Source organism: Carassius gibelio, chromosome B23 (genome assembly GCF_023724105.1).
Source record: "Carassius gibelio isolate Cgi1373 ecotype wild population from Czech Republic chromosome B23, carGib1.2-hapl.c, whole genome shotgun sequence".
Classification (NCBI taxonomy): Eukaryota; Metazoa; Chordata; class Actinopteri; order Cypriniformes; family Cyprinidae; genus Carassius; species Carassius gibelio.
This window is the reverse complement of record NC_068418.1, coordinates 11,551,498-11,574,648: the sequence shown is the minus strand read 5'-3', so window position 1 is coordinate 11,574,648 and position 23,151 is coordinate 11,551,498. Positions and strand designations below refer to the sequence as shown.

The 23,151-nt window shown below is 36.0% G+C and overlaps 1 protein-coding gene across 2 annotated transcripts; it reads left to right on the top strand.

Annotated features, from left to right (window-relative positions):
- The first annotated feature begins 356 nt into the window (after nucleotides 1-356).
- Nucleotides 357-17,813, top strand: LOC128011652 (acetyl-coenzyme A synthetase, cytoplasmic-like). 2 transcript variants are annotated; one of them, XM_052594299.1, is made up of 19 exons: nucleotides 357-1,091; nucleotides 2,025-2,220; nucleotides 3,408-3,499; nucleotides 3,612-3,715; nucleotides 3,981-4,053; nucleotides 4,452-4,527; nucleotides 5,056-5,164; nucleotides 6,944-6,991; nucleotides 9,113-9,250; nucleotides 9,340-9,510; nucleotides 9,658-9,791; nucleotides 13,188-13,320; nucleotides 13,423-13,479; nucleotides 14,248-14,328; nucleotides 14,462-14,570; nucleotides 14,681-14,749; nucleotides 15,069-15,245; nucleotides 16,400-16,474; nucleotides 16,549-17,813. In XM_052594299.1, exons 1-19 carry the CDS (start codon nucleotides 965-967, stop codon nucleotides 16,674-16,676), a joined length of 2,097 nt encoding a protein of 698 aa, XP_052450259.1. In that variant the 5' UTR covers nucleotides 357-964; the 3' UTR covers nucleotides 16,677-17,813. The 2 variants fall into 2 exon arrangements, with proteins under 2 accessions (XP_052450259.1, XP_052450260.1); XM_052594300.1 differs by lacking the exon at nucleotides 6,944-6,991 and having other exon boundaries at nucleotides 358-1,091.
- The last annotated feature ends 5,338 nt before the right edge of the window (nucleotides 17,814-23,151 follow it).

Genomic DNA, 23,151 nt, shown 5'->3' with positions numbered 1-23,151 from the left:
GAAGAGCGTAAAGTTTCTTTCAAGTGAAAACTGTTGCAAAATCCACTAAACCTATAGCTCAAAATAAGATTGATATGTGTATACTTTTGATTCGATTTCAGTTAAATGTAAATTCACCAATAAAACCCACAGCTTAAATTCTGAGACTCTGAAGCTGTTTGCAAGTTGTTCAAAAATGTGACTCATTTATATTCCCCATTTTAGTTTTAGATTTATTGATTATAATGTATAATTTTGTTAAAATAAATGAATAAATTAAAAGCGAGCCATCACATCGGACCAATGGGAAACAACATCCGGTAGATTAAGCCCCGTCCATCTGCGGACTTGTGTTTCGCGTTAACTGCTCTTCTAGCAGTGAATGTTATTTCTACGCTTCAATGGCTGTTCTGCAGACGCACCGAGGATCTGTAATCCACGCGTGGAAGAATGATTGATCTCATGCTGCATGCACGGTTGTTTTGACTGCATGTTTGCTTCAGATGAACACTGCATTCCTTCTCTAATGCCGGGAATTATTTCCAGCTTTAATCGAGCTCAAACAAGATAACCTCTAGCTCCAGGAGACTGCTTGACAGCTCTCAAGTACATCTAGTTTATTTTTATATATATGTGTATATATATCTATATCCTAAATCACTTACCGCGGAGCAACATTTAATCTGTTTGTTCTAATAATAATAATAATATTAATCATTGCAAGTTTTAAACGCGTCTCGGACAGCGCGTGCTCTTTAAACTGAATCCTGATCGACGCCGCTTCGCTAAACCCCAGAAGCAGAATCTAGATTGAACTTTTATTTTGTTCAACATTTCAGTCTCCAATGCACACAGCGGCTGTTTGGGAGTGAAACTCTCCCACACGGAAGTGACTTAACTTACACACGTTAGGCCAGTGATCGTGTGTGTATTTCTAAGGTGCAGTTGTATTAACTTATTTGCGTCTGTTGCATTGGTTATTAAAATGATTCCCGACAAGGCTCCAGGCGAGGATGTGTTACATGCTTCAGGAGACTTGAAGAAGCAAGCGCACATCGCCAGCTTTGAGAAATACAAGGAGCTCTACATCAGATCTGTCGAGTCTCCTGAGGGTGAGTGGCATTGAGCTGGTCATGAACAGGTTAAAAACTGTTGTTTTGTGAGAAAAAGCGACGCTTGGCTGTGTCTCAAAGCACTGTGCACTTGATAGAGAGCAGTTTTGGACCTCAGTAACCCACCTATGATGCTGTATTATGAAGTTGTTTATCATTTGGTTGTAATTATAGCATTTAATCTGTTATTGTAGGATCTACACAGCGTAACTATATTTAGTTGTTTGTGTGTATTGAAGGTGTCGTTGTTATCAGCAATATTATAAAAAATTTAATAAAAAAAAAGAAAGAAATTCCTTAGCCCACTTCTTAGAGATAAACAAAACACCACATTCATTTGTAGATATGCTTTAATAAAACACTTAACCCTGTTTATAGGAGTACAACTGAAATAAAATATAAATACATTTGTTTTTAATAATAACAACATGTTGTTAATATGCTTGTTGCTGTCTTATCATTAAAGTACATTTATAAAAATAAAAATTAATTTGCCCACATGCCCTTCCTAGAAAAAGCACCACATGCCCTTATGATATGCTTAAAAACACTGCCCCATTTATATTAAAACAAATAAAACATTGTGATAGTGTTTTTTTATATATAATAAATATATTAACAAAGTATTATTGTTTTTTTTAAGTACTTGAAAAAATTATTTAAAAAAACTTGCTTATATAGTAGTACAATTTAAATATAATGTGTTTAATAATAATAATAGTACACCATGAATGCATTTATTATTGTTGTTTTTAAATTAATTATTTAAAATCGTTATGCACTTAGTAGAAAAGACAACAACACATTTTAATGTATTTTTTAAACATTTACCCTTTGTTGTTCGTGCCATTGATAGCTGGGAGATTTATGAGATTTATTTTTCTGAATCTGCTGTTCATTAATTATCTGCTGTGTTTGTCCTGTTGTGTCCAGAGTTCTGGCGAGATGTTGCCAAAGATTTTTTCTGGAAGACAAAATACACCGGGAAGTTTCTGGACTACAATTTCGACGTAACCAAGGGTGAAATTTTCGTGAAATGCATGGAAGGAGCCACAACTAACATCTGCTATAATGTTTTAGACCGCAACGTCTATGAGAGGAAACTGAGTGACAAAGTGGCTTTTTACTGGTTAGTATTTGTGAAGCATGTTTCAGTTTAACCCGAAAGGTGTGCATGTGACATTATATTTTCAGAGTGGCGTCAGTGTTTTAAATTTCAATGTTTCTACTTTTGACTGCCCTTTTAGCCTATGCTTTTATATAAAACAACATACAGTACAGCACATGTAATACATCAGAATCAGCCTTGGTTTATGATGATTGCTCATGGTTCAGTTTTTCATGAGTCAGCCCAGTTCTTTAACCACAGTTGCCTTCAGGTTGAGACCTGGATATTTGGCCACACATTGAAATGGTTTAGATCCCTTCCAGGTTACCTCAATAGTCAATATAATATTACTGGGCCTGAGCTATTAATACATTAACATGGCAAATGTTGACAGACAGGGGTAAGTAAGAGCTAAACTGAGAGGAATTTAGTCTCTCAGGCTGTTTTAGTAAATCATGAACGCTTGAACCAGGTCCCTCCAGTAGCGCTCCACCCAGAATGAGGTGCATCTGCAGTACTTCATCTTCATGGAGTTTATTTCTTCATGTGCATATCTATGCTGAATGCTGCCCATGCAGTTCCCAAGGACTTTTTTGGCAGTCATTGAAGACTTTATGTGCTACAAATGTTGTCTGGGGCTGTTGCTAGTTCTCTGTTTTCACAATGCCAGTTTAGCAATTGTGAATTGTTCAATCGTTTCTTGTTACGACATGCGTTCAGAAATAATTTCAGAATTCAGTTTGAAATGCTCAAGTGTGCATCTCTTCTGCAGTTTTTGTTGTTTGCCAGACTTTTTTTTCCTATCGGTCTGAAAACTAATTTAAGAATGTCAGCTGACATACAAAGGCAAAAAAGTGACTTATTAACCTGTAGGAGACGTTTAAGGACACTTCTCACAGCAGAGGATTACAGTAATCAAAACAGATCAGAAACAAATGTAGAGCGTTAAAATGTAAAATAGAGATGAATCTAGGAGATGCAAAAACATGTTTTGTTAACCGTCTCAGTGTCTAATGTTCAAACCCCTGATTAAGGGAAGTCGTGGCCTAGTGGTTAGAGAGTTTGACTCCTAACCCTAAGGTTGTGGGTTCGAGTCTCGGGCCGGAAATATCATTTCTGGAGAACAGTTTGCGGTGTAATATTTTTGTGGAAACTGAACAATTACTGTGGCTTATGAGAGTAATATTTCTGGATATTGTTTTGGACAGGGAGGGTAATGAACCTGGAGATTATAAGACGGTGACGTACAGAGAACTGCTTCAGCAAGTCTGCAAGTTTGCCAATGTGCTCAAGTCGCAAGGTAAATCACAAATGTTGGTATAATAGTGACCAGCAGCTGGTTAAAGATTTGACCGTGATGTTGTGCATTAGGGCGATGTCCAGTCTCTTTCTCTCTCTCTCTGACCTTGCAGGTGTGAAGAAAGGTGACCGTGTATCTATTTACATGCCCATGGTGGTGGAGCTGGTGGTGGCCATGTTGGCCTGCACTCGGATTGGAGCGGTCCACTCTATAGTGGTCAGTCTTTTGTCATTTCCAAATCATTTTGTTTGTTCTCTTCAATCTTAACTGTGTTGACCAACCGGCTGTTTGTGAAACATGTAAAAACAAAGTACCCATACTTGTTTAGCAGGGTGTGATCTCTATCAGACTTTTTCATACAACAGTTCAAGTGTTTACAGAAAAGAGTTGGCACTGTGTCAGAGATCCAGTACATAAGAAAAATATCACAATATGTCATTGCAACATTGGATTTACTCTCATTTTTGTGTTCACAACCCAGTTTGCCGGTTTCTCATCTGAGTCTTTGTGTGAAAGGATCATGGACTCTCAATGCTGTATTCTTATAACGGCAGGTAAGGAACGCATGACAAGGAAATCAGAAGTCATTTACTCAAAGTGTGTAATCTTAAAGCAGCTGATCCCAAAGTCAATCAGCTGCATTTCCATTTACTTCTATTTCACATTGTTCACAAGTCTGGGAATTGAAGAGTGAAGTAATCATATTCCTATCAAAAGCTGTTTAGCCGGCGGCTGTGATTTGTAATTTTTACTTTTGAGAAGTGACGGGAAACTAAATGCTGAGTTTGACAAGTTCAGAAAGAGTGTTTGGTATAAATGTGACTCCATAATCCATCATCGAGTTGTTTTTAAAGGCTGGAAGATAAACTAACACCTTAAATATTAGGTTTTAAGTAAATGAAAAGGTGATAAAAGCTGTTTTATTGTGTGTTTCTCTCTCTGTCTTTCTCAGATGGCTTTTACCGCGGTGATAAGCTGATCAGTCTGAAGCTTATAGCTGACGAGGCACTACAGAAATGCAGGGACAAGTATGATAACCACTAGATAACTAGTAAAATAAACTGTGCTTATCATATGTGCACGTCTTCACAGTGGCCACTTCATTAGGCTCAGTTTGTTGAACGTGGAAGAGCAGAATAAAGGACCATGATAGAAGATTGGAAAAATGATGCTTGTTTCCAATTTGGTTCACTAATACAGTTCTGATTCGGTTCCACTCAATAACTGTAGTCCTTGAATGATTCTTTAAGAAAATATTTCAAGTAAGAAATACTGGACTGGACAGCGTTTGGGAAATGGCATTTACTGATAGTTTTAGATTTCAACACAACTAATAACAAATCAGGAAATATTATTACAGTTCAGATTTGTTAAATCGATTCCTGTGAACTTTCAGCAGCTTTACTCCAGTCTTAAGTGTCACATGATCCTTCAGAAATCTTTCTCTATTTTGAAATACTGGACGGCTAATGAAGTGGCCACTGTAGCAGTGCATGTGCTCAACAGAGTGTCTCTCTTCAGTTCACTTAAGTCTTTCGTGTCTTTTACTGTGGCAGGTCTTTCACAGTGGACAAATGTATAATGCTCAAACACCTCACAAGAGAAGATGAGGTTTCGTCTGGGTCCCTGTCGCCCCCAGCGAAACGCACCTGCCCTGATCTGCAGGTGAGCTTTACCCCTGCACCACAGCTTTACAGCTAACAGCCTTCACACTTTCAGTTTTTTCATCTCAATTTGTTTCTTGCTCGGTTGGATATCTACTCATTGCTACAGGTGTTTTTGTAAGAAGTCCTTAAGCTCACCAAAGCTGTATTTATTTGATCAAAGGTGCAGTAAAAACATTAATCACATGATCCTTCAGAAATCAGTCTAATATACTGATTTACTGCTCAAGAAACATTTCTGATTGTCATTGCAACATCAATGCTGAAATGTGTTTAATATACATTTTAATATACGTTTTCCTCATGCGCACATGTACTAACCACTATATTTGATTTGAACCACTTTGATTTGATTTTTGAGTTGCTAATGATGTGTTTTTACAGCTAAGCCCTGTGAGCTAGCTGACTCTCTAATGTAGGTTAAAAAGAAACCACATGCTTTGCATATGGAAATAAGTTTGCCTTCATGTATTATAACACCTGAATCAATGGAGAGCTGTCTGAGTGAATGGGAAATAGATTCAGATGAAAAGTACTGCAGTATCCCTTTGTCCTGATTTCTCAAACATTAACTCTTGTCCTGTGGAGTTGTGCATTATCCTGAGTGTTACAGAGATCTCTCGCTTATTTAACAATGGTTCGTCACTGTTGTAAATCTGTAAAGGCCTGCTGTGATTTCTCTGAGCTGTTGTGCTGAAGACCTTTGAATGTAATATGTGTGACATTCATCAATGCAAGATGACCTTAAAACCATAATTCTAATAATGTCTGTTGGGTTGGGTACCGAAACCCATATGAACACTTTTGAACGCATACTTTAATTACACTTATTTAAATATACTTAATTTAATTATAACATACTTTATACATACACTACTGTGCAAAAGTCTTAGGCACTTTAGTATTTTCACCCCAAAGAATGATGTTCGGCCAGTTATTTATATCTTTTGCTGTAGTGTGTCATTAGAAAATATCGGTTTACATTTCCAAGCATTCGTTTTGCCATGAATTGTAATAATAATCTAGTGAGGTTTTTGAATGCACAAGCAGTCTGACAACAGCCGGTGCTTTGATCTCACCATCATCGAATCTGTCTGTGATTTACATGAAGAAACAGATGAAACTGAGACAAACTAAATGTGAACTGATATTTTCTACTGACACACTACAGCAAAAGATATAAAAATCTGGCTGAACACGAAAATACTAATGTGCCTAAGACTTTTGCACAGTACTGTACTTTACAAACGACATTGTTGCTACTTTATAAAGAATGAGCATTCAGTCATATACAGAACTGATTAAAGACCGTGACAGCACTCATCTTAACTAAATATCAGAGAGATTGACAGGGATACAGTAGAAACATTATGTGTGGTTTTCTATTAAACGGTGATCCAGATCGTGAAATGAATGTATTAGCCTTAAATAAGGGAAGCACAGCTTGGGAAATGAGTGCATCCAAGGTGCCTGTGAATGCTTTGGATTTATTTTAAATATTTTTAATGTTCTTTAATGTTATCCATAGTTTTTTGTGGCTCTTTTTTACAATATTTTTTTAAGTATCGGTTCAGGCACCGTTCAAGCACTGGTACCGTTTTAAAAGTATTGAAATGGCACCGGTATCGTAAAAAACTCAATCGATACCCAACCCTAAATGTCTGTTGGACTTTTATGTGAAATATCTTTGGCATTTCATCTCCTCCTTCAATGTGGGTCCATGTCTTGTGTGTCCTTTTCCTCTTTCGGTGTAAGTAACCTCTCCATTAACCCCCTTTAGCAGGAGAAACAGAAAGAAAGAGTAAGGAAGGTCCGTCCGTCCCCGCAGGTATTTCATGTCTCTTTTGTGCATAACTTGTTTTGTTTAACCTCCTCCTGTCTTATTAACACGGGGTTGTGTGCTCTCTTGTTTTCTTTGGATCTCTCGAGACGTTTATTACTATCTTCACATTCTCACAGAACCCTGTGTGTGTGTTTGCTTTTGCAAATGCAATTTACACATGCATCAGGCTTGGTGTTCTACAGTAAGTTATGAGGCCATCATTTAAAGACACATTCTTGCTTTTTCAGAGCCATGTCTTAATGCACAGAAAATGTCAAATAGTTATTCGTTAAATCCAAAATTTTGAGAGACCAACTGCTGTTCAGTATTATAACGTTTATAAATGATGATTATTATGAAGTGTTTCCATTTGATCCGATCGCCAATTCTGATCCATAAGCCAGCACTGAAAACCTTTTACTGTGTCTAGTAAAAGTACTGATAGTCACAGCTCTGCTCAATGACTGGTGTGTCCTTGTGTCTGTGTTTTAAATGATCTCCTCACATAAACTTTATTGGTCCACTATTGCACGATCTAGAAAGCTTTTATATGGTTATAGGGACTAGAGACTAACAGCTCTCTCTTGTCTTGTGTTAGCAGTTGTATGTGCTGAACCTTTTTCTGCCCAGACTGTCTAATGGATTTGATAGTTCTCTCTATGCATGAAGAACTAGACTTGTAGAGTTGTCTGTTACGTTCATGTCTCTTTTTGTTTGTCAGTTAGTGTCTTTGTGTTTTGTGTTATTAACTCAACCTGATCTTTTCAGATGCTTTCTCTTTCAGTTTTGAGAATGCCTTTGACCAAAGCAGAAGGGGTTTTGCGCTCCATTCACTTTGGTTAGATTGAACTTAATGAATCAGAAGTCATTTGTATTTATAAAATAAATACAAACATGAGCCTCAAAATAATGCAGTACATGCATTATTTGCATACAACATCCTTTTCCTGCTTTTAAGTCAGTCTGGAATGAGTGTATTTACAAAGTGAATGCTTTTTTTTATTTTATTTTTTTTATTATTATTAAATCATCTAAGTGACTTTTCCCCTATAAAAACAAAGTTAATTGTAATATGAAAGGGGTTAAAAAAAGGTTAAGCAGTCTTATCGTCAGCTTAAACTTAAATTATTTACATTAAATATAATGAGGCTGCAACTAAATATAAATATTAGATATGAAAATTTGAAAAAATACGAAAATGTGAAAAGCTGTCTTGGCTACTGATTTAAAATGAAAACTGAACAAATAACCAAACAGAAAATAGAATAAAATTAGCTAATTAGAGATTTTTGAAAAAGCACACAGAAATAAGAAATAGAAATAGAAAATTAATAGACATTAAAAAAAAAACTAAAATGATAAAAGCACATAACAAAATTGCTTAAATTTAAATTTTAAATTAAAGTGAAAACTGAAATGCCTAAATTTAAAAAAAGTTAAATAAACATAAAAAGACAAAAGAACATAACAAAATAAAAAACTTTACTAAAATGAAAATTTAACATATCTAAATATAGTAAAAGTAACTAGAAAATTATATTTAAAAAAAATGACAAGCACATAATATAATTGCTAAAAACTTGAACTAAAATGAAACGTGTACAAATAAAATCAAAAAAAAAAAAAAAACCTAGTGGTAAAATGGCACTGATCTGGTTGTGCTGTTGGGAGAGTTTGCTGTATAAAATATTTGTGTAAATGAGGAAGTAACTAAAATTACTTTTTATAGATGATTGTGACATCAGAAAATATTACTCATTTAGCCAGTTTGAGACGGGCTACAAAACTACATTTCCTTTTATCCTCTGTGACAGTACGAGATTGATAAAGCACATTTAAATATTAACACACCAGATGTACATACTTGGCTACAAGGCACAACTGAAATCACTTGAACACACGTTATGTTACAACTACAATTTAAGAACAAACTAGGGACTTCTCTAGACCTGAAATCAGCATTTGTTCTGTTCTTCTCAGACTCGGTTCTTTCTCAGACTGATCTGATAACATCAGGATCCTTGAATTTTGCAGTGTTCTCTGAAGTGTGACACCAGCAAGAGTGAACACTATCAGTTATAGGGGACGAGGTAACGATGAGCGCTGTCTGTGCTGTGATTGGTGCAGGTGCCGTGGAATCCTGAGGTTGATTTGTGTTGGCACTCTCTGATTGGTGGAGCATCAAAGGAGTGTGAGCCTGTCTGGTGTGACTCAGAAGACCCGCTCTTCATCCTCTACACCAGCGGCTCTACTGGGAAACCTAAGGTAGATCCTCCAGACAACCCAGTCCTCCTTCAACTTTGTGGTATTTGCTTTACATTTATATTTTCATATCTTTTGTACCACTCCACTAGGGTGTGTTGCATACAGTGAGTGGCTACATGCTCTACACTGCGTCCACCTTTAAGCTGGTGTTTGATTATCACTCTGATGACGTGTACTGGTGCACTGCGGACATCGGCTGGATCACCGGTCACTCATACATCACATATGGACCGTTGGCCAATGGTGCGACCAGTGTGTTGGTGAGGGGGACGTCCTGATGAGCACTTTTTGTCAGAATTTGTATTTTGCCCTGTTTAGTCACTTCCTTTAATTGATTAAAACATATTTATGACTCTACGTAAGCATTTATTGTTGTATAATATGGATTTTGAATCTTCTATTTTTAGTTTGAGGGTCTTCCCATATACCCGGATGTGAGCCGAATGTGGGAGATTGTAGATAAATATCAGGTCTCCAAGTTCTACACAGCACCCACGGCCATCCGGCTCCTGATGAAGTACGGCAGCGAGCCCGTTCAGAAGTACGTTTGGTGTCTGTTGTGTCTGTGCTAGATTTAGTACACACACACACACAAAAAAAAAAATCAGACCGTTTTAAAATTGTGATTTCTGAGCCTGAAAAAGTCATGGAAATTAATAAACCCTAAAAATTCAAATTCGAACGTTGATCTTCCTTCAAAACAGCCGGTAAAAGAGTTGCGCGATAACGCGCGTCATCACTTCGACACAGAATTACACACACACAGAAAAAAAAATAAGACCGTTTTAAAATTGTGATTTCTGAGCCTGAAAAAATGTCATGGAAATTAATAAACCCTAAAAATTCATGGACAAAAAAAAAAAAAAAAGTATTCATAATGGTAACATATAGCAAATGAACATTACCATTCAGAAATGTAGGCTTAGTAAGGGGATTTTTTTTTTTTAAATAGAAACTTTTATTCCGCAAGGTTCCATTAAATTGATTAAAAGTGACTTGAGACTTTACCACTGTTACAAAAAATTATATTACAAATAAATGCTGTTCTTTAGTATTCATTAAAGAAAAAAATATATATCATATTACAGTTTTCACAAAAATATTAACCAGCACAACATTTCAACACTTATAATACGAAGATTTTGAGCAGCATATTGGTGTATTAGAATGATTTCTGAAGGATCATGTGACACTGAAGACCATTACAGGAAAAAATGAAATTTTTACAATATATTACTGTAGAAAACGGTTATTTTAATCTTGACCCTCTGGAGTCTATTAACGCGCATACGTATTATGAGTCATTTTCTCCTGATAACCCCGAAAATAACTTAAATTACACTTTCAGTTTTAATCGTACAAATAAGAGCAATACATCAATCAAATCAGTAAAGGGTCTACTTTTTTTTTGTATACAGACATAACAAAACTTTGTGCATTGATAAAATAAAAATAACAAACAAGGTATGCTGTCTGCAGCCTTTGTCTGCGCTGATCTTCATTAGACATGCGTCATTAAAATGAACTGTAACTCCGTGAATACTCAACGAAGAGACATGAGAGAGATATCTATAGAAAGCCTGACATGTCTACTTTTAAACTAAACAAGTGCTGCCGAAAACAGATATTCTGTGATCAAGTAATCCATATGAAAACAATGCGATGTCCGTTTTCACTTCTCCCTTCATTATCTTCTAATGCGACCACACCCCGCGCTGAACGCTCTATTCAGATTCTAATGTTTCAAACTGAAGCACACAGCTTGAATACGCCCACACAACAGAAGACAACGCAGCGGGACTGTTCTTTAAGTTTTTTTATTTTACTGTTTGCTTCGCGATGAGAAGAATAAGACATAATTCACCCCAAAAAGATGTGATGTGGATTACCTCAGGATTTGAGATTTGGATTTCCTCCGAAAAAACAATGAAGCGCTTTATTCAGCAGATATCATAAACATGAACAAGTCTATTTTATTTATTGATATACTTGTACTTGTAGGTTTCCCATAATGTGTAAACATTTTTCTAGTTAGACTTTTTCCAAACTATAATTCCTGACTAAAGCCCCTTTCACACTGCCATTCCGGCAAATACAGGGGTAAAGTGTTCCTGCAATTGTTCCCTGGTCGCTAGATTTTGCACTTTCACACTGCCAGTGATGACCCGGTATATGTGCGTGCTTTCACACACAACCCTTGAAGATCCCGTAACGACACGTGTCATCAGCGCGTGACGTGTAATGTACGAATCGACAACGCTAGGCACGTTATACTTTAACTGAAGCAAGCAAACGATCTCGGCCTCGGTGCGGAAAGTGAGTAACTAACTGATCTCTGCTTCATTGTAGTTTGCACATATGTTTTCGTCACGAACGTTGATCTCGCGTGATAACGCGCGTCATCACTTCGACACGGAATTAGATTTGGCTTTTGTTAACACAGCACTCGTCCCGGGTCGAACCCCGCGATGTTACTAGGTCCCCAACGCGGGTTCAATTCGGTAATCGATCCCGGGACGTGGTTGCTTTCACACAGAAGGCGACCCGGCAATGTTCAGGAAATATTGCGGGTCCGACGTGCAGTGTGAAAGGGGATTAAATGTATAATCAAGTGAAACATTATGAAGTTTCACTAACAATACTTTACCATTCAAAAGCTTGATGTAAATAATATAAATGTAACAACTAAATGTAAATGTAACATTTATGAGGGCATAAATACATAAACAACATCACCAAAACTGAGTCACTTCACAAGATTTTACTGTTTCATTTCAGTAAAACCAGTGTCAATTGAAAGGTATTCACGATAGCCCGTCAAAATAAACGTTCATTTTTACATAAAGGCATTGTGCTAGAAATATGACTATTATTTAGTAGAATGTATGTGATACTGCTACTACTGTTGAAAAAATTAATACAACTTTATTTTTTAAAGAAATAAACCACACAATATTTCTGCCATGTTTAAATTTTGATAGCAAATCCCCTTTATTTATATATAAAAAAAAAAGAAAAAAGGTGTTTTAAATTTCATTAAAAGACAAATTCAATTTGGGTGAAACTTGTTTACTGTTTTTCATAATTATATTACGTTAAACACAATTGTAAATAAGTGTAAAGAATGGCATTGGTTTTATTTTGAGTGCTAAAAAGTTTTTTTGTTTTTTTTTGTTATTAGCATAGTTGTGTTTTGCATTGGTACAGAGAACCATAGATTTTCACTGGTATCGGTACCGAATACTGACATTTTGGTACTGTGACAACACGAAGTCCTTCTCCAATAATCAAGAATAACTGGATCAGTGTAAAAATTCATTGTTCAAAGTGTGAAAAGATAAAGCTTAATAAACTTGATTGTATATTTTTTTTTATTCTTTTTTTTTATATATATATATATATATATATATATATATATATATATATACAGTATTGTGTTACAGTATAATGTTTAGGAATAAGTATTGACAGTATTATGAATGTGTATTTATTGCCATTGCCCAGTAATGTGTTACACATCTAGGACACTTTCTCCCATTTAATAAGACTTGTTGATAATGATCCTAAGTACTATAAAGATACTAAAGAGTAACACTTGATAGTACTCTTCTCATGTGTTATGTGTTTGCTCTGTACTCTGTTTGCTTACAAACTCTGTAAACAGAGCAGCGTTTATAAGTCCATTCATTGTTCATTGTGTGCTTTTGCATACAACTAGTGCCAGGATGTGCCAACTTTCTGACCTCAGTCAGCAGTACATAATCTTGATACAATATCAGATACATCTCATACTTAATGACTTTCTTCCACATTTTACAGTAATCAAGATTTTTCTTGAAGACTAATTGAAGTCATTTAATCTTAAGTGTCTAGATCATTTTTGATACATTCAGCTGTGCCTTAATTTCTGACCAGTTTTCGTGTTTGTTGTCATCAGGTATAAACGGACCTCGCTGAAGATTTTGGGGACTGTAGGGGAGCCCATAAACCCAGAAGCTTGGCAGTGGTACTACAGCGTGGTGGGAGAGAAGAGATGTCCGGTGGTGGACACTTTCTGGCAGACTGAGACGGTGTGAACTGGATTCAGATCACTCAGAACAGAGCAGTAACATCAGTGTTGCTTTGAAACGGTCTACTGTAAGACACTTGTCTTTTGTTTGCATCCTCATCAGGGTGGGCATGTGATGACCCCTCTACCGGCCGCTACTCCCATGAAGCCTGGCTCAGCTGTGAGTGAACGTGATATGAATCAATAAATGAATAACTTTGTTTGATTCTGGTAAGATGTGTTTGTATTTGAAAGAAGTCTCTTATGCTCACAAAGTGACTCCGTTCGCTAAGAGAAATCATTCAGGTATGCTGATTTGGTGCTTAAAAAACATCATCTTATCAATATTAAAAACAGCTGGGCTGCTTGATATTTCTATGGGAACTGAAAACAACAGCATTTATTTGAAATGGAAATTTTGTAACATTTATAAATGTCTTCATTGCCACATTTTAGTATTTTAGTGCATCCGTGCTAAATGAAATAAGTTTTTAAAAAGAAATAAATCTAACTGAGCCGAAACTTTTGAAAAGTAGTGTTACTAGTGTATATATTTGTCATGTTGCTGAAAGAGACAAATGATACAAATCGTGAATAAACCACATCCACAATAAAAGATTTTGTTTACATTTATTTATATATAAATATACACACATGCATGTATATATTTAAGAAAAATGTAACATTTAATATATCTATATATTATATAATTTATATAAATATACACGTAAGTATTTTCAAAATATATGCTGTGTGTATTTATATATACATGATAAATACACAGCACACACACAAATATTATGTAAACAAAAACATTTATTTTGGATGCGATTAATCATTAGACAGTACTATACAAAACAGAAACATTTGTTAAATTAAGCATAGCGTGGTACAGTAGAATTACTTTTATTAATTTCTGTATATTGATTGATGTTTTTACATATTGTAGACATTTCCCTTTTTTGGGGTTGTACCTGCTATTCTGAACGAGTCAGGCGAGGAACTTGAAGGACCGAGTGAAGGCTATCTGGTAAAACTAAGTGAATTTATTTTTTTTTTTTTGTGTTTCTATGTTTTTAAACTTTCCTTAATGCTAATGAATCAGTTAAATTTGATCCACATGTGAAATTCAAGTTTAAAACCGAAGCGCTTCTCTTCCTCAGGTGTTTAAACAGCCGTGGCCAGGTGTGATGAGAACTGTGTACGGGAACCACGAAAGGTTCGAAACCACCTACTTCAAGAAATTCCCTGGGTACTACGTGACTGGAGATGGTAATTTGTGCTGTGACTCATATTTAGTTTTACTATAAGTGGGCATCATGTAAGAGTGTGAAGTGAGAGACGGTTTGTGCTTTAGTTAATGGTGTATTGTGTCTGTCCAGGCTGTCGAAGAGATAAGGACGGGTATTACTGGATCACCGGAAGGATAGATGACATGTTGAATGTGTCTGGTGAGTAAAAGATGAGGACATTCGTTCGTTTATTGTTCTTTTAATACTATTACGTAATCTCAAAATTTCTCCTGTTTTGTAATTTCCCCAATGTGGCCTGGACCTATAGATGCTGAAGTAATGCAGATTCATGAGTTTCATAAAAAAGCTAATGATGAAATTCAGGGCAAGCTTTTCAATCATTTGTATCTTGCTTGTTTTTTTTTTTTTTAAATCTCCACTGAGAATAACAAAGCAGTAAAGTAGCCTAATTACCAGCAAAAAGTCCTGTAATCGAGCAAAAGCTCTGATGCATTGGTGCCGGATGTGTTTGTTCCAGGGCACTTGCTGAGCACTGCAGAGGTGGAGTCGGCTCTGGTGGAGCATGAAGCTGTGGCTGAGGCAGCGGTTGTGGGGCGGCCACACACTGTTAAAGGCGAGAGTCTCTACTGTTTTGTCACTCTCAATGACGGAATCAACTACAACCAAAAGCTGGAGGGGGAGCTTAAAAAGCAAGGTGTGTTCACTGAAAGTAGTATTTAATGCAAGAATTGCGATTCTGTCATATTTAGTCACTCTCATGTAAAACACTCTGTGTTCCATTGACTATTCATACGTATACGGATGCGGGACACAGGAATGCAAATTTTGCATTTGGTGAACGCTGCCCTCCGTGGACTCTGAAACAGTAGCTGAATGTAAAAAAAAAAAACACTAACTTTACAGTAAAATAATGTAGATTGTGTATTTTCTGGATGAATTGTTTTTTAAAATGATGCAGTAAAGTATGATGTAATTACGGCCTTTACATTGTGTGGAGAAACTTTGCACGCGCAAAATCTCGTACATTTGAACTGCTCTTTTCAATAAAGCCAACCTCAATAAGGATAAACAAACGTTTGTGTATATCTGCGCTAAAATTAGCGCATTAACACAGGCGATTAATTTTTTTGTTTAGTGACGCTAAAAATATTTAACGCAATCAATGCAGGGGCAGAGCTAAGGTTGGCCACTCCTCACACGACTGCTGCTTCTGTCTCTTTTATTTTTTTACAAGAATTGCGTTTATTTAGACGCAGAACATCTTCACGACCACATCAAACAGGAGACTTTACAGACATGCTCTCTACTTCACCTCAGCGCGGGTCAAACGATCGCGAAACCGTTACAGGTGACGAGGAGCTTCAGTAGTAGCTTCAACAGTGAACTGCAGTCAGATGAGATGTTGTCAGAAAACTAAATCTTCCTGTCCTGTCAGCTGTTATACTGTGCTCGGAGCGTGTGCTCTTCAATTAGACCGTATAAATACTGTAACCTGAATCATTTTATATTAAAGCGCGACTGAAACTACCAGCATGCGCGTGTCAGATCTGCATCACGTTCAGCAGCTGTAGCTCTTAAAATAATAGCAGCCAAATAACCTCATAACCCAGCTGCTGTGATGTCGGTTAATCAAAGAAAAAAAAAAGAGGAAATTAATGACGTCTGTAGCTTTAAGGATTCATCTATATTTAATATAGAATTTAACTTTATTTTTATATTTCCTACTTGCTGAAGGGCACAGGTAAATATGGCATTTATTATAAGGGGTTTATTTGAAGAGGGTTTATTTTTTGTTTTCATGAACTACAAGTTATTACTTTCTTTTCACTTCCCTTTTTCCTCCAACAGTGAGAGAGAAGATCGGTGCCATAGCTACACCTGACTACATTCAGAATGCACCCAGCCTTCCAAAAACCAGATCAGGTTATTAGTATTGCACTGTTTATTATTAAAGCCTTAATGTCTGTGATGCTCAAGGGTTTTCTTTGTTTTATTAGGTAAGATTATGCGTCGTGTCTTGCGGAAGATCGCGTGTAATGAGCGGGATTTGGGTGATGTGTCTACGTTAGCAGACAGCTCTGTCATTGAACAGCTGTTTGAGAGCCGCTGCTGTACTGCCGTGTGAGCACCAGGGGCGTCCATCACCCCGCCACCGTCTGGTCCCGACACCAGCTTCAGCTCTGGAGGGAAGAGGATGAGTCTGAGCTGTGGAGTTTAAGATACTGCTAGCGGGCAGACAGAAGGAAAAAAGCTTAGAGATGTATAATTCCTACTGCAATTCACTGACTTACAGTAATCTCTTGGAAAACCAAGGTTATGCATAGTTTTAACTGCATTTTTACAGGACCCAATTGTTTGTTAGAAAACATCGTTCCTACCAACCACTAAATTTTATTTTTATTATGTCTGTAATTTCCATCTCTTTCTCCATGTGTCAGTTCATTAATCTTTATATGACTATACTATCCTGCTTTCAATGTGCCAACGTAACCTCAAAACTAGTTGTTGTTTTGAAAGGTTTCATTTTAACATTTAAAGCTACACATTGCATAGAACTCTCTATACAAGCCAAAGCATGCATTAATATTTACTAGAATAACATGGTATCATGCAGGTGTCCCCAATGTTCAAACCTAACTATGTATATTTTATTCCTGGAACAGTTTGAAACTTTGTGATAAAAGTTTGTGCGTGAGCTGATACTATATTTCTTTAGGAAAGTTATGAAAGGGTTATGATTGACTGCATAAAGGCTGTATGTTCATTTGAAAAAAGGCACTTAACAGGAGTAAATTACATTTCTGACCATGATGGTGGTCTTGTTGTAGTCCTGATACAGTGGGCTTTCCATTTTATCCATTCACATTTCAAAGTGTTAATATCTGTTGTGAAGGAATCCCCTCAAGAAACTTTTTCAGGAGAAAAGTGATCAAATTCCAGCCGTTATATGAGTTAATGTGCTCTCGTGCATCAGTACTGTATCTCTAGACTGTATTTGTTACTATTATTAGATTGATTTCTTCCAGCTTGGCATTAACTTGAGTTTGGGATATTTCATAGCTCTTAATGTATTAGCTGTTAATGCTTATCGCAACCCTGTAAGCATTCACTAGCCCTATATGATGAGCGACAGAAACTTTGAACTTTAGACTCTTTCAACTTTTTTTTTACCATTTATTTTCCTTCTCGCTCATTTTCTTGTAATAATTTGAGCAGACTAATGTCTCGAACAGAACTGGGTGAATTAAAGGTTTTTGTTCTATTTCATGTTTATGGTTTCTTCATGAGTCCTTCCATTCTATTTTCATTTTATTTATAGGAGTTGCTTAATAAATTAAATAAATTGATACTTTAATTTAGCAAAGATAAAAAAAATAGATAAAAAAACTCACTATTCTAATTCTATTCTAAAAAAAAACAAAAACAATTCTAACTAGCTATCTAATCTTTTTCTATTCTATCTGTTTTCTTTTTATTATATTATTTAAAAGACCTTGTTACTGAGTTTAAGCGAACTGAGACTTGTTATAGCACTTGTATTTCATGCTCTTTTGTTGATTTGGATTGCTTCTGTTGTCCTCATTTGTACGTTGCTTTGGATAAAAGCGTCTGCTAAATGACTAAATGTAATTTAAAATGTAATATAAAAGTGACAGTCATGTAAAGGCTGTTTTTTGATCCATCAAAGAATACTGAAAAAAATGACAAAAACAAAATGTATCACAGTTTCCAGAAAAATATTTAAAAAAAAATTTGTAACATTGCTGTTTCTTGAGCACTAAATCAGCATATTAGAATGATTTCTAAATGATCATGTGACACTGAAGACTGAAATGGCCGCTAAAATTTAACCTTTGCAATCTTTGCTTTGAAACACATTACAACAGAAAATAGGTTTAAATTGGAAAAATATTTTAAAATGTTCTCGTTTTTACTACATTTTGGAGATTTGAAAATCTTATAAGATCTTACTGATTGCAAACTTTTAAAGTGTAAAGCATCTTCCAGGTTTCTGACATTTTCAACCAGTTTGTTTACCAACCTAAAGTAGCATTCTTCCTAAAATCCTCCAGATAAAATTTATATATTATTATTACAGTTCTTTTATATTATTCGACGTTTCGTGCACCAAAACCACCATTTATCTGAATTATGTTTTTGCTGCTGTACCTTTAAGACTTAGACATCCACATTGAACGAGTTCAACGGAATCAATTAATGATTCATTGTTTTGGGCTTTTTTATTCATCGGGTGATTCATTCACAAAATTCGACTCACTGAATCAGCCTATGATTAGTTAAAACCTGGATTTAAAGATTATCAGTAAATAATGACTAAAATGTATTTCTGTTCTTAACACAAAACCTAAGTAATACCGCGTCATATCGCTTGGGCAACATTAATGCTACCTTTATGATGTCAATTTTTTTTTTTTTTTTTTTTTTTTTTTTTTAGTTTAACAGCGGTCACAAACCATTGTATGGAAAACACCTGCATGAATATCTTCATTTTTGTTCCACAGACGAAAGAAGGTCATACACGTTTGAAACACCATGAGGGTGAGTAATATAATATAAGTCAACAAACCTCCACAAGATGGCGGTGATTCCAAACTGTTCACTTCAGGAAGACAAAGAGAAGGTCCTCTCTTTCTACTGAGTATCCAAGGCAGGTTTAATGTCATTTTCCATGACATAAAACCCCTCTTCTGCATGAACTACCCACCTGTCCAGTTTATTAACCCATAGTTCATGTTTGGTGCTCTTTGCTTGGTGAAAAGCCCACTGACCATCTGTTATTCAAGCCGCGTGAAAGTGATTGAATAATTCATGCCAGAGTGCTCAGTTTGCTTTGAGGGGATTGTGAGGATCAGAGGGCGGTCCACTCATTTTTCTTGTGTGTGTGTGTGTGTGTGTGTGTGAAGGTAGGGAGTGGATTAATGTTACCACTCCAGTGTCCACACATATGCATAATAAACAAGAGATGATGAAGTGATATGTATGGTTTGATAGTCATTTTAGTAATTGAGGAAACAGGTGAATCCATACATTTGGCTACAAGAAGACTGAGTGGCATTGAGCTAATGTTTCTCTTCCTATATTCAGCCAGAATATATTTAATATACAACATTTGTCTGCAGCTGGTGAACTCGTGCTACTGTCTTCATGAACCCCATGTTGATTTTCATAACACCAGGCCTTTTCAAAAGTATATTACTCTTTTACACACACTTCCACTTCCACCCTCTTCAACAGGTTTAATTTTCTCTCTTTTTTTACCACTTTATTTCTAGTTTCTTTCATCTTATTGATGTTTGCTGTGCTGTACTTCAGGGAGGCATCAAGGCCTGTGTCAGATAAGAGCTCAATAATCTCCAGGAGGTTTTGCTGTACGGCTGAAAGCTCTGCGGCGTCCTTGTCTTTGTGTCTGTATGGCTGAAGGGCATCAGGTCTCGTGTTTGTGTGGACTGGGATGCACCGCAGCGAGAGGCAGGTGAAAATCATAGTTTAACACGCAGTCTGGTTTGACCTGAGGCTATTTCTTTGTTGTTGGTGGTGGTTTTAATAAAAAAGAAAGCCCTTATGTTACTTCATTGACAGTCATAAGCGATTGAAAGCAAATTCAATTTGGTATTCCATGTGGAAAATAAATGGCTCAGTAAGTGATATTTATCTTGATACAGGTTTGTTTTTGTATGTAAATTTAATACTTTTTTAATCTTAAGTGACAGTTAATACATTTACAGTTCTACCAAAAAAATGCATAATGATTTCAACAAAAATATTAAGCAGCACAACTTTTTCAACATTGATGATTATAAGAAGCAAAGCAGCCTATTGGGGTCATTTCTGAAGAACCATGTGACACTGAAGACTGGAGTAAGGATCCTGAAAATTCACAAGAATACAATGGATTTTTAAAATGCAATAAAATAGAAAATATTTAAAATTGTAATAATATTTCAGAGTATTCATTTTTACTGTATTTTTGATCAAGTCTAGTTCATCCATAAAATACTTTTAACGTAAAAAATGTGTAAATCATCCTTTTAGCGATGAGACTACTGTTCCAGATGGATAAAAAGCTGTAGCCCTAATTAATACACAAAGAATAAAGCATAATATGTCTAAACAAAATTTCATATACTGATAGTGTCATATATAAAAAAGATAAATATGCGTGCACACACACACACACACATGCATACATATATATATATATATATATATATGTGTGTGTGTGTGTGTGTGTGTGTGTGTGTGTGTGTGTGTGTGTGTGTGTGTGTGCATATTTATCTTTTGAATGTTTTCTACCATTAAATGGGCCACTTTTCTATCTCTTTCAGTAATATGAAGCATAGATTTCTACAACTACAAAGCAGATTTTTATGTTTTAAAATCCATAACGATTCTTGCATATGCATTGATCAGATAAACTAGCTCTGATATTAAGATTTATAGTCTGAAGCTAATTATTTACCTTTAGTTCAGTATCCATACACAATGAATTTTGACATTTTGACAAAAATGTCATGGTGCTGTTGTCAGCTTCATGGAGGCCCCTCTACACCCCATATATATATCTTCAGGTTGAGCCTCCTGTTGAAGCTGTCTGCATCGTTTCGTCTGGCAGGCTGCGGGACACCCAGGGCGGTCTCTAGGGTGTGTGTGTGTGTGTGTGTGTGTGTGTGTGTGTGTTGGCCCAGCTGTCGGCAGCATTTGACCACTGAACATATGCGTCACGGAGCTGCTGCCGTTGTTTCTCCTAATTGGCCTTCATTATACACACACTTGTCACACTCTGGGATACAGACAGGCCTGGGACAGGTGGGAGAAAGGAAGGCCTGAAAAGATACGGAGCAGGGAACAAAAGGAGGCATGAGGGATGCTAAAAATGACAGCGATGGATTAACAGTGTGGAGAAAAAGGCAGAATTATGATAAAATGTAAGCTTTATCTATGGATAATTTGTTAACATAGAATAATATGATAATATATTGCTCCTAATAAAATGACCAGACTTTGCTGATTAATTTTGAAAAGGATAAATTGTCAACAGATTTTTATTATACAGTTTTACTTAATTGAGAAAGTCCAAATGAAAGTTTTTTTTACACAGGAATAACTGGAAACAATAGAGATGATTAACATGGTGGAGGAAAGAGCATAACAACAAAAATAGGATTTTTCCATCACATTTTCTATTAAATATTATTAATAATGTTATTTAAAATAAAATTATCAGAACTTTGTGGGCTAATTTTGAATAATAGATGTTTAAAAGGCACATTTTACCAAATTGTGGTGGAAATAGAAATGGGTTAGGAGTGAGGAGAAAAGGGCAGAATGATGACAATTTTATATATGAAAAATAATATTTTTAAAATAAAATGGCCAAACCTTGTAGAGAAATTTTGAATAGAATAAACTGAATATTTATAAAGGACAAAGGAAAAAAAAATATTATCAAAAATAACTATGTGGAGACATGTGAGCCTTTTTCTCATCAGAAAAATCTCAGTTTGCTCTCAATTTGGTATCATTACTGTCGGCAGTCACTTTAGATATTAAAATGATCTCATTTGTTTTCCAGTATCCAGGTAATCCCCAGAAAGTCGCCAGTGGACTTTCCCATTCATTTCCCATGGACAGGGTGACAACAAGAGTGATGATATTCCCCTTAAAACCCAGTTTCAAAGATGAGGCTGCTCTCCCTCTGTTGGAGGGGATCTGAAACTGAAAATAAGGCTGATAGAAAGAAATAGAGTAGAAATGGAGAAGAGGAGAGAGAGGGGTGAGTATGCTGCAGTACATAAACATGAGAGCAGCTGGTGATCTCAGCTGGAGATCTGCAACCCCAATCACAGCACAGACTGTTCACTTCCCTGTCTGCCATCACTGACGGCCTTCCAGCTCACTCAACTCAACCGATGCCGCAGGTGTTTAATAGCTGCTTTTAGACATGTAAACACTCCTGTAGCCCTCATGTTAAATCAATTATCTATAACTCTAGTGTCAGTGTAAACAGCTGTGTTGTTATAATGGAATGAGCCCTGTTGAATCGTTGTGTCTTTAAAGGAATTTTCTGGATCGCTACATTCATAAAAATGCAAAAGCAGTAGTGCATTTGCAATGAAAGTCTAAGGGGCAAAGCATTGCACCTAAATAAACATTAAAATAACAATTTTAAAGTATATCATATGAGTGTGATAAATTTACTTACAAACCTTGAAAAGTTGAAAGCATTGTTTCAGTTGAACATGAACATGTAAAGACAGTAAACCTGTTTCTGAGCAGCTCACAGCATCTGTGCAAACTTACCTGCAGTAAATCATGCTGGTTCCTCTCACACTCAGCCTGATGAATCAGCAGATTCACTTTTGTGTATTTACACTTAAGAACAGACCCAGAGCTGATGAAAATGTAAGTCTTATAAAAAGCTAAGAATTCAGTCATTTTGGAAGATGTCTAATAACAGATATGTTTTTATATTATAAAAAAAGTCAAGTGATTTATTTTAAATTGTTGCACTTTGGGTTTCCTTTTTCTCCTCACTCTGGGAGAAAGCGACCTTCAGTGGCCAGTTGCTGGCAACATAC

Coding starts and splice junctions, on each gene's coding strand:
- LOC128011652 (XM_052594299.1), top strand. CDS start 965: ATGATTCCCGACAAGGCTCCAGGCGAGGATGTGTTACATGCTTCAGGA. Junction 6,992..9,112: donor AGGTCCGTCCGTCCCCGCAG/GTATTTCATGTC, acceptor TGATTGGTGCAG/GTGCCGTGGAATCCTGAGGT. Junction 9,251..9,339: donor GCTCTACTGGGAAACCTAAG/GTAGATCCTCCA, acceptor CCACTCCACTAG/GGTGTGTTGCATACAGTGAG.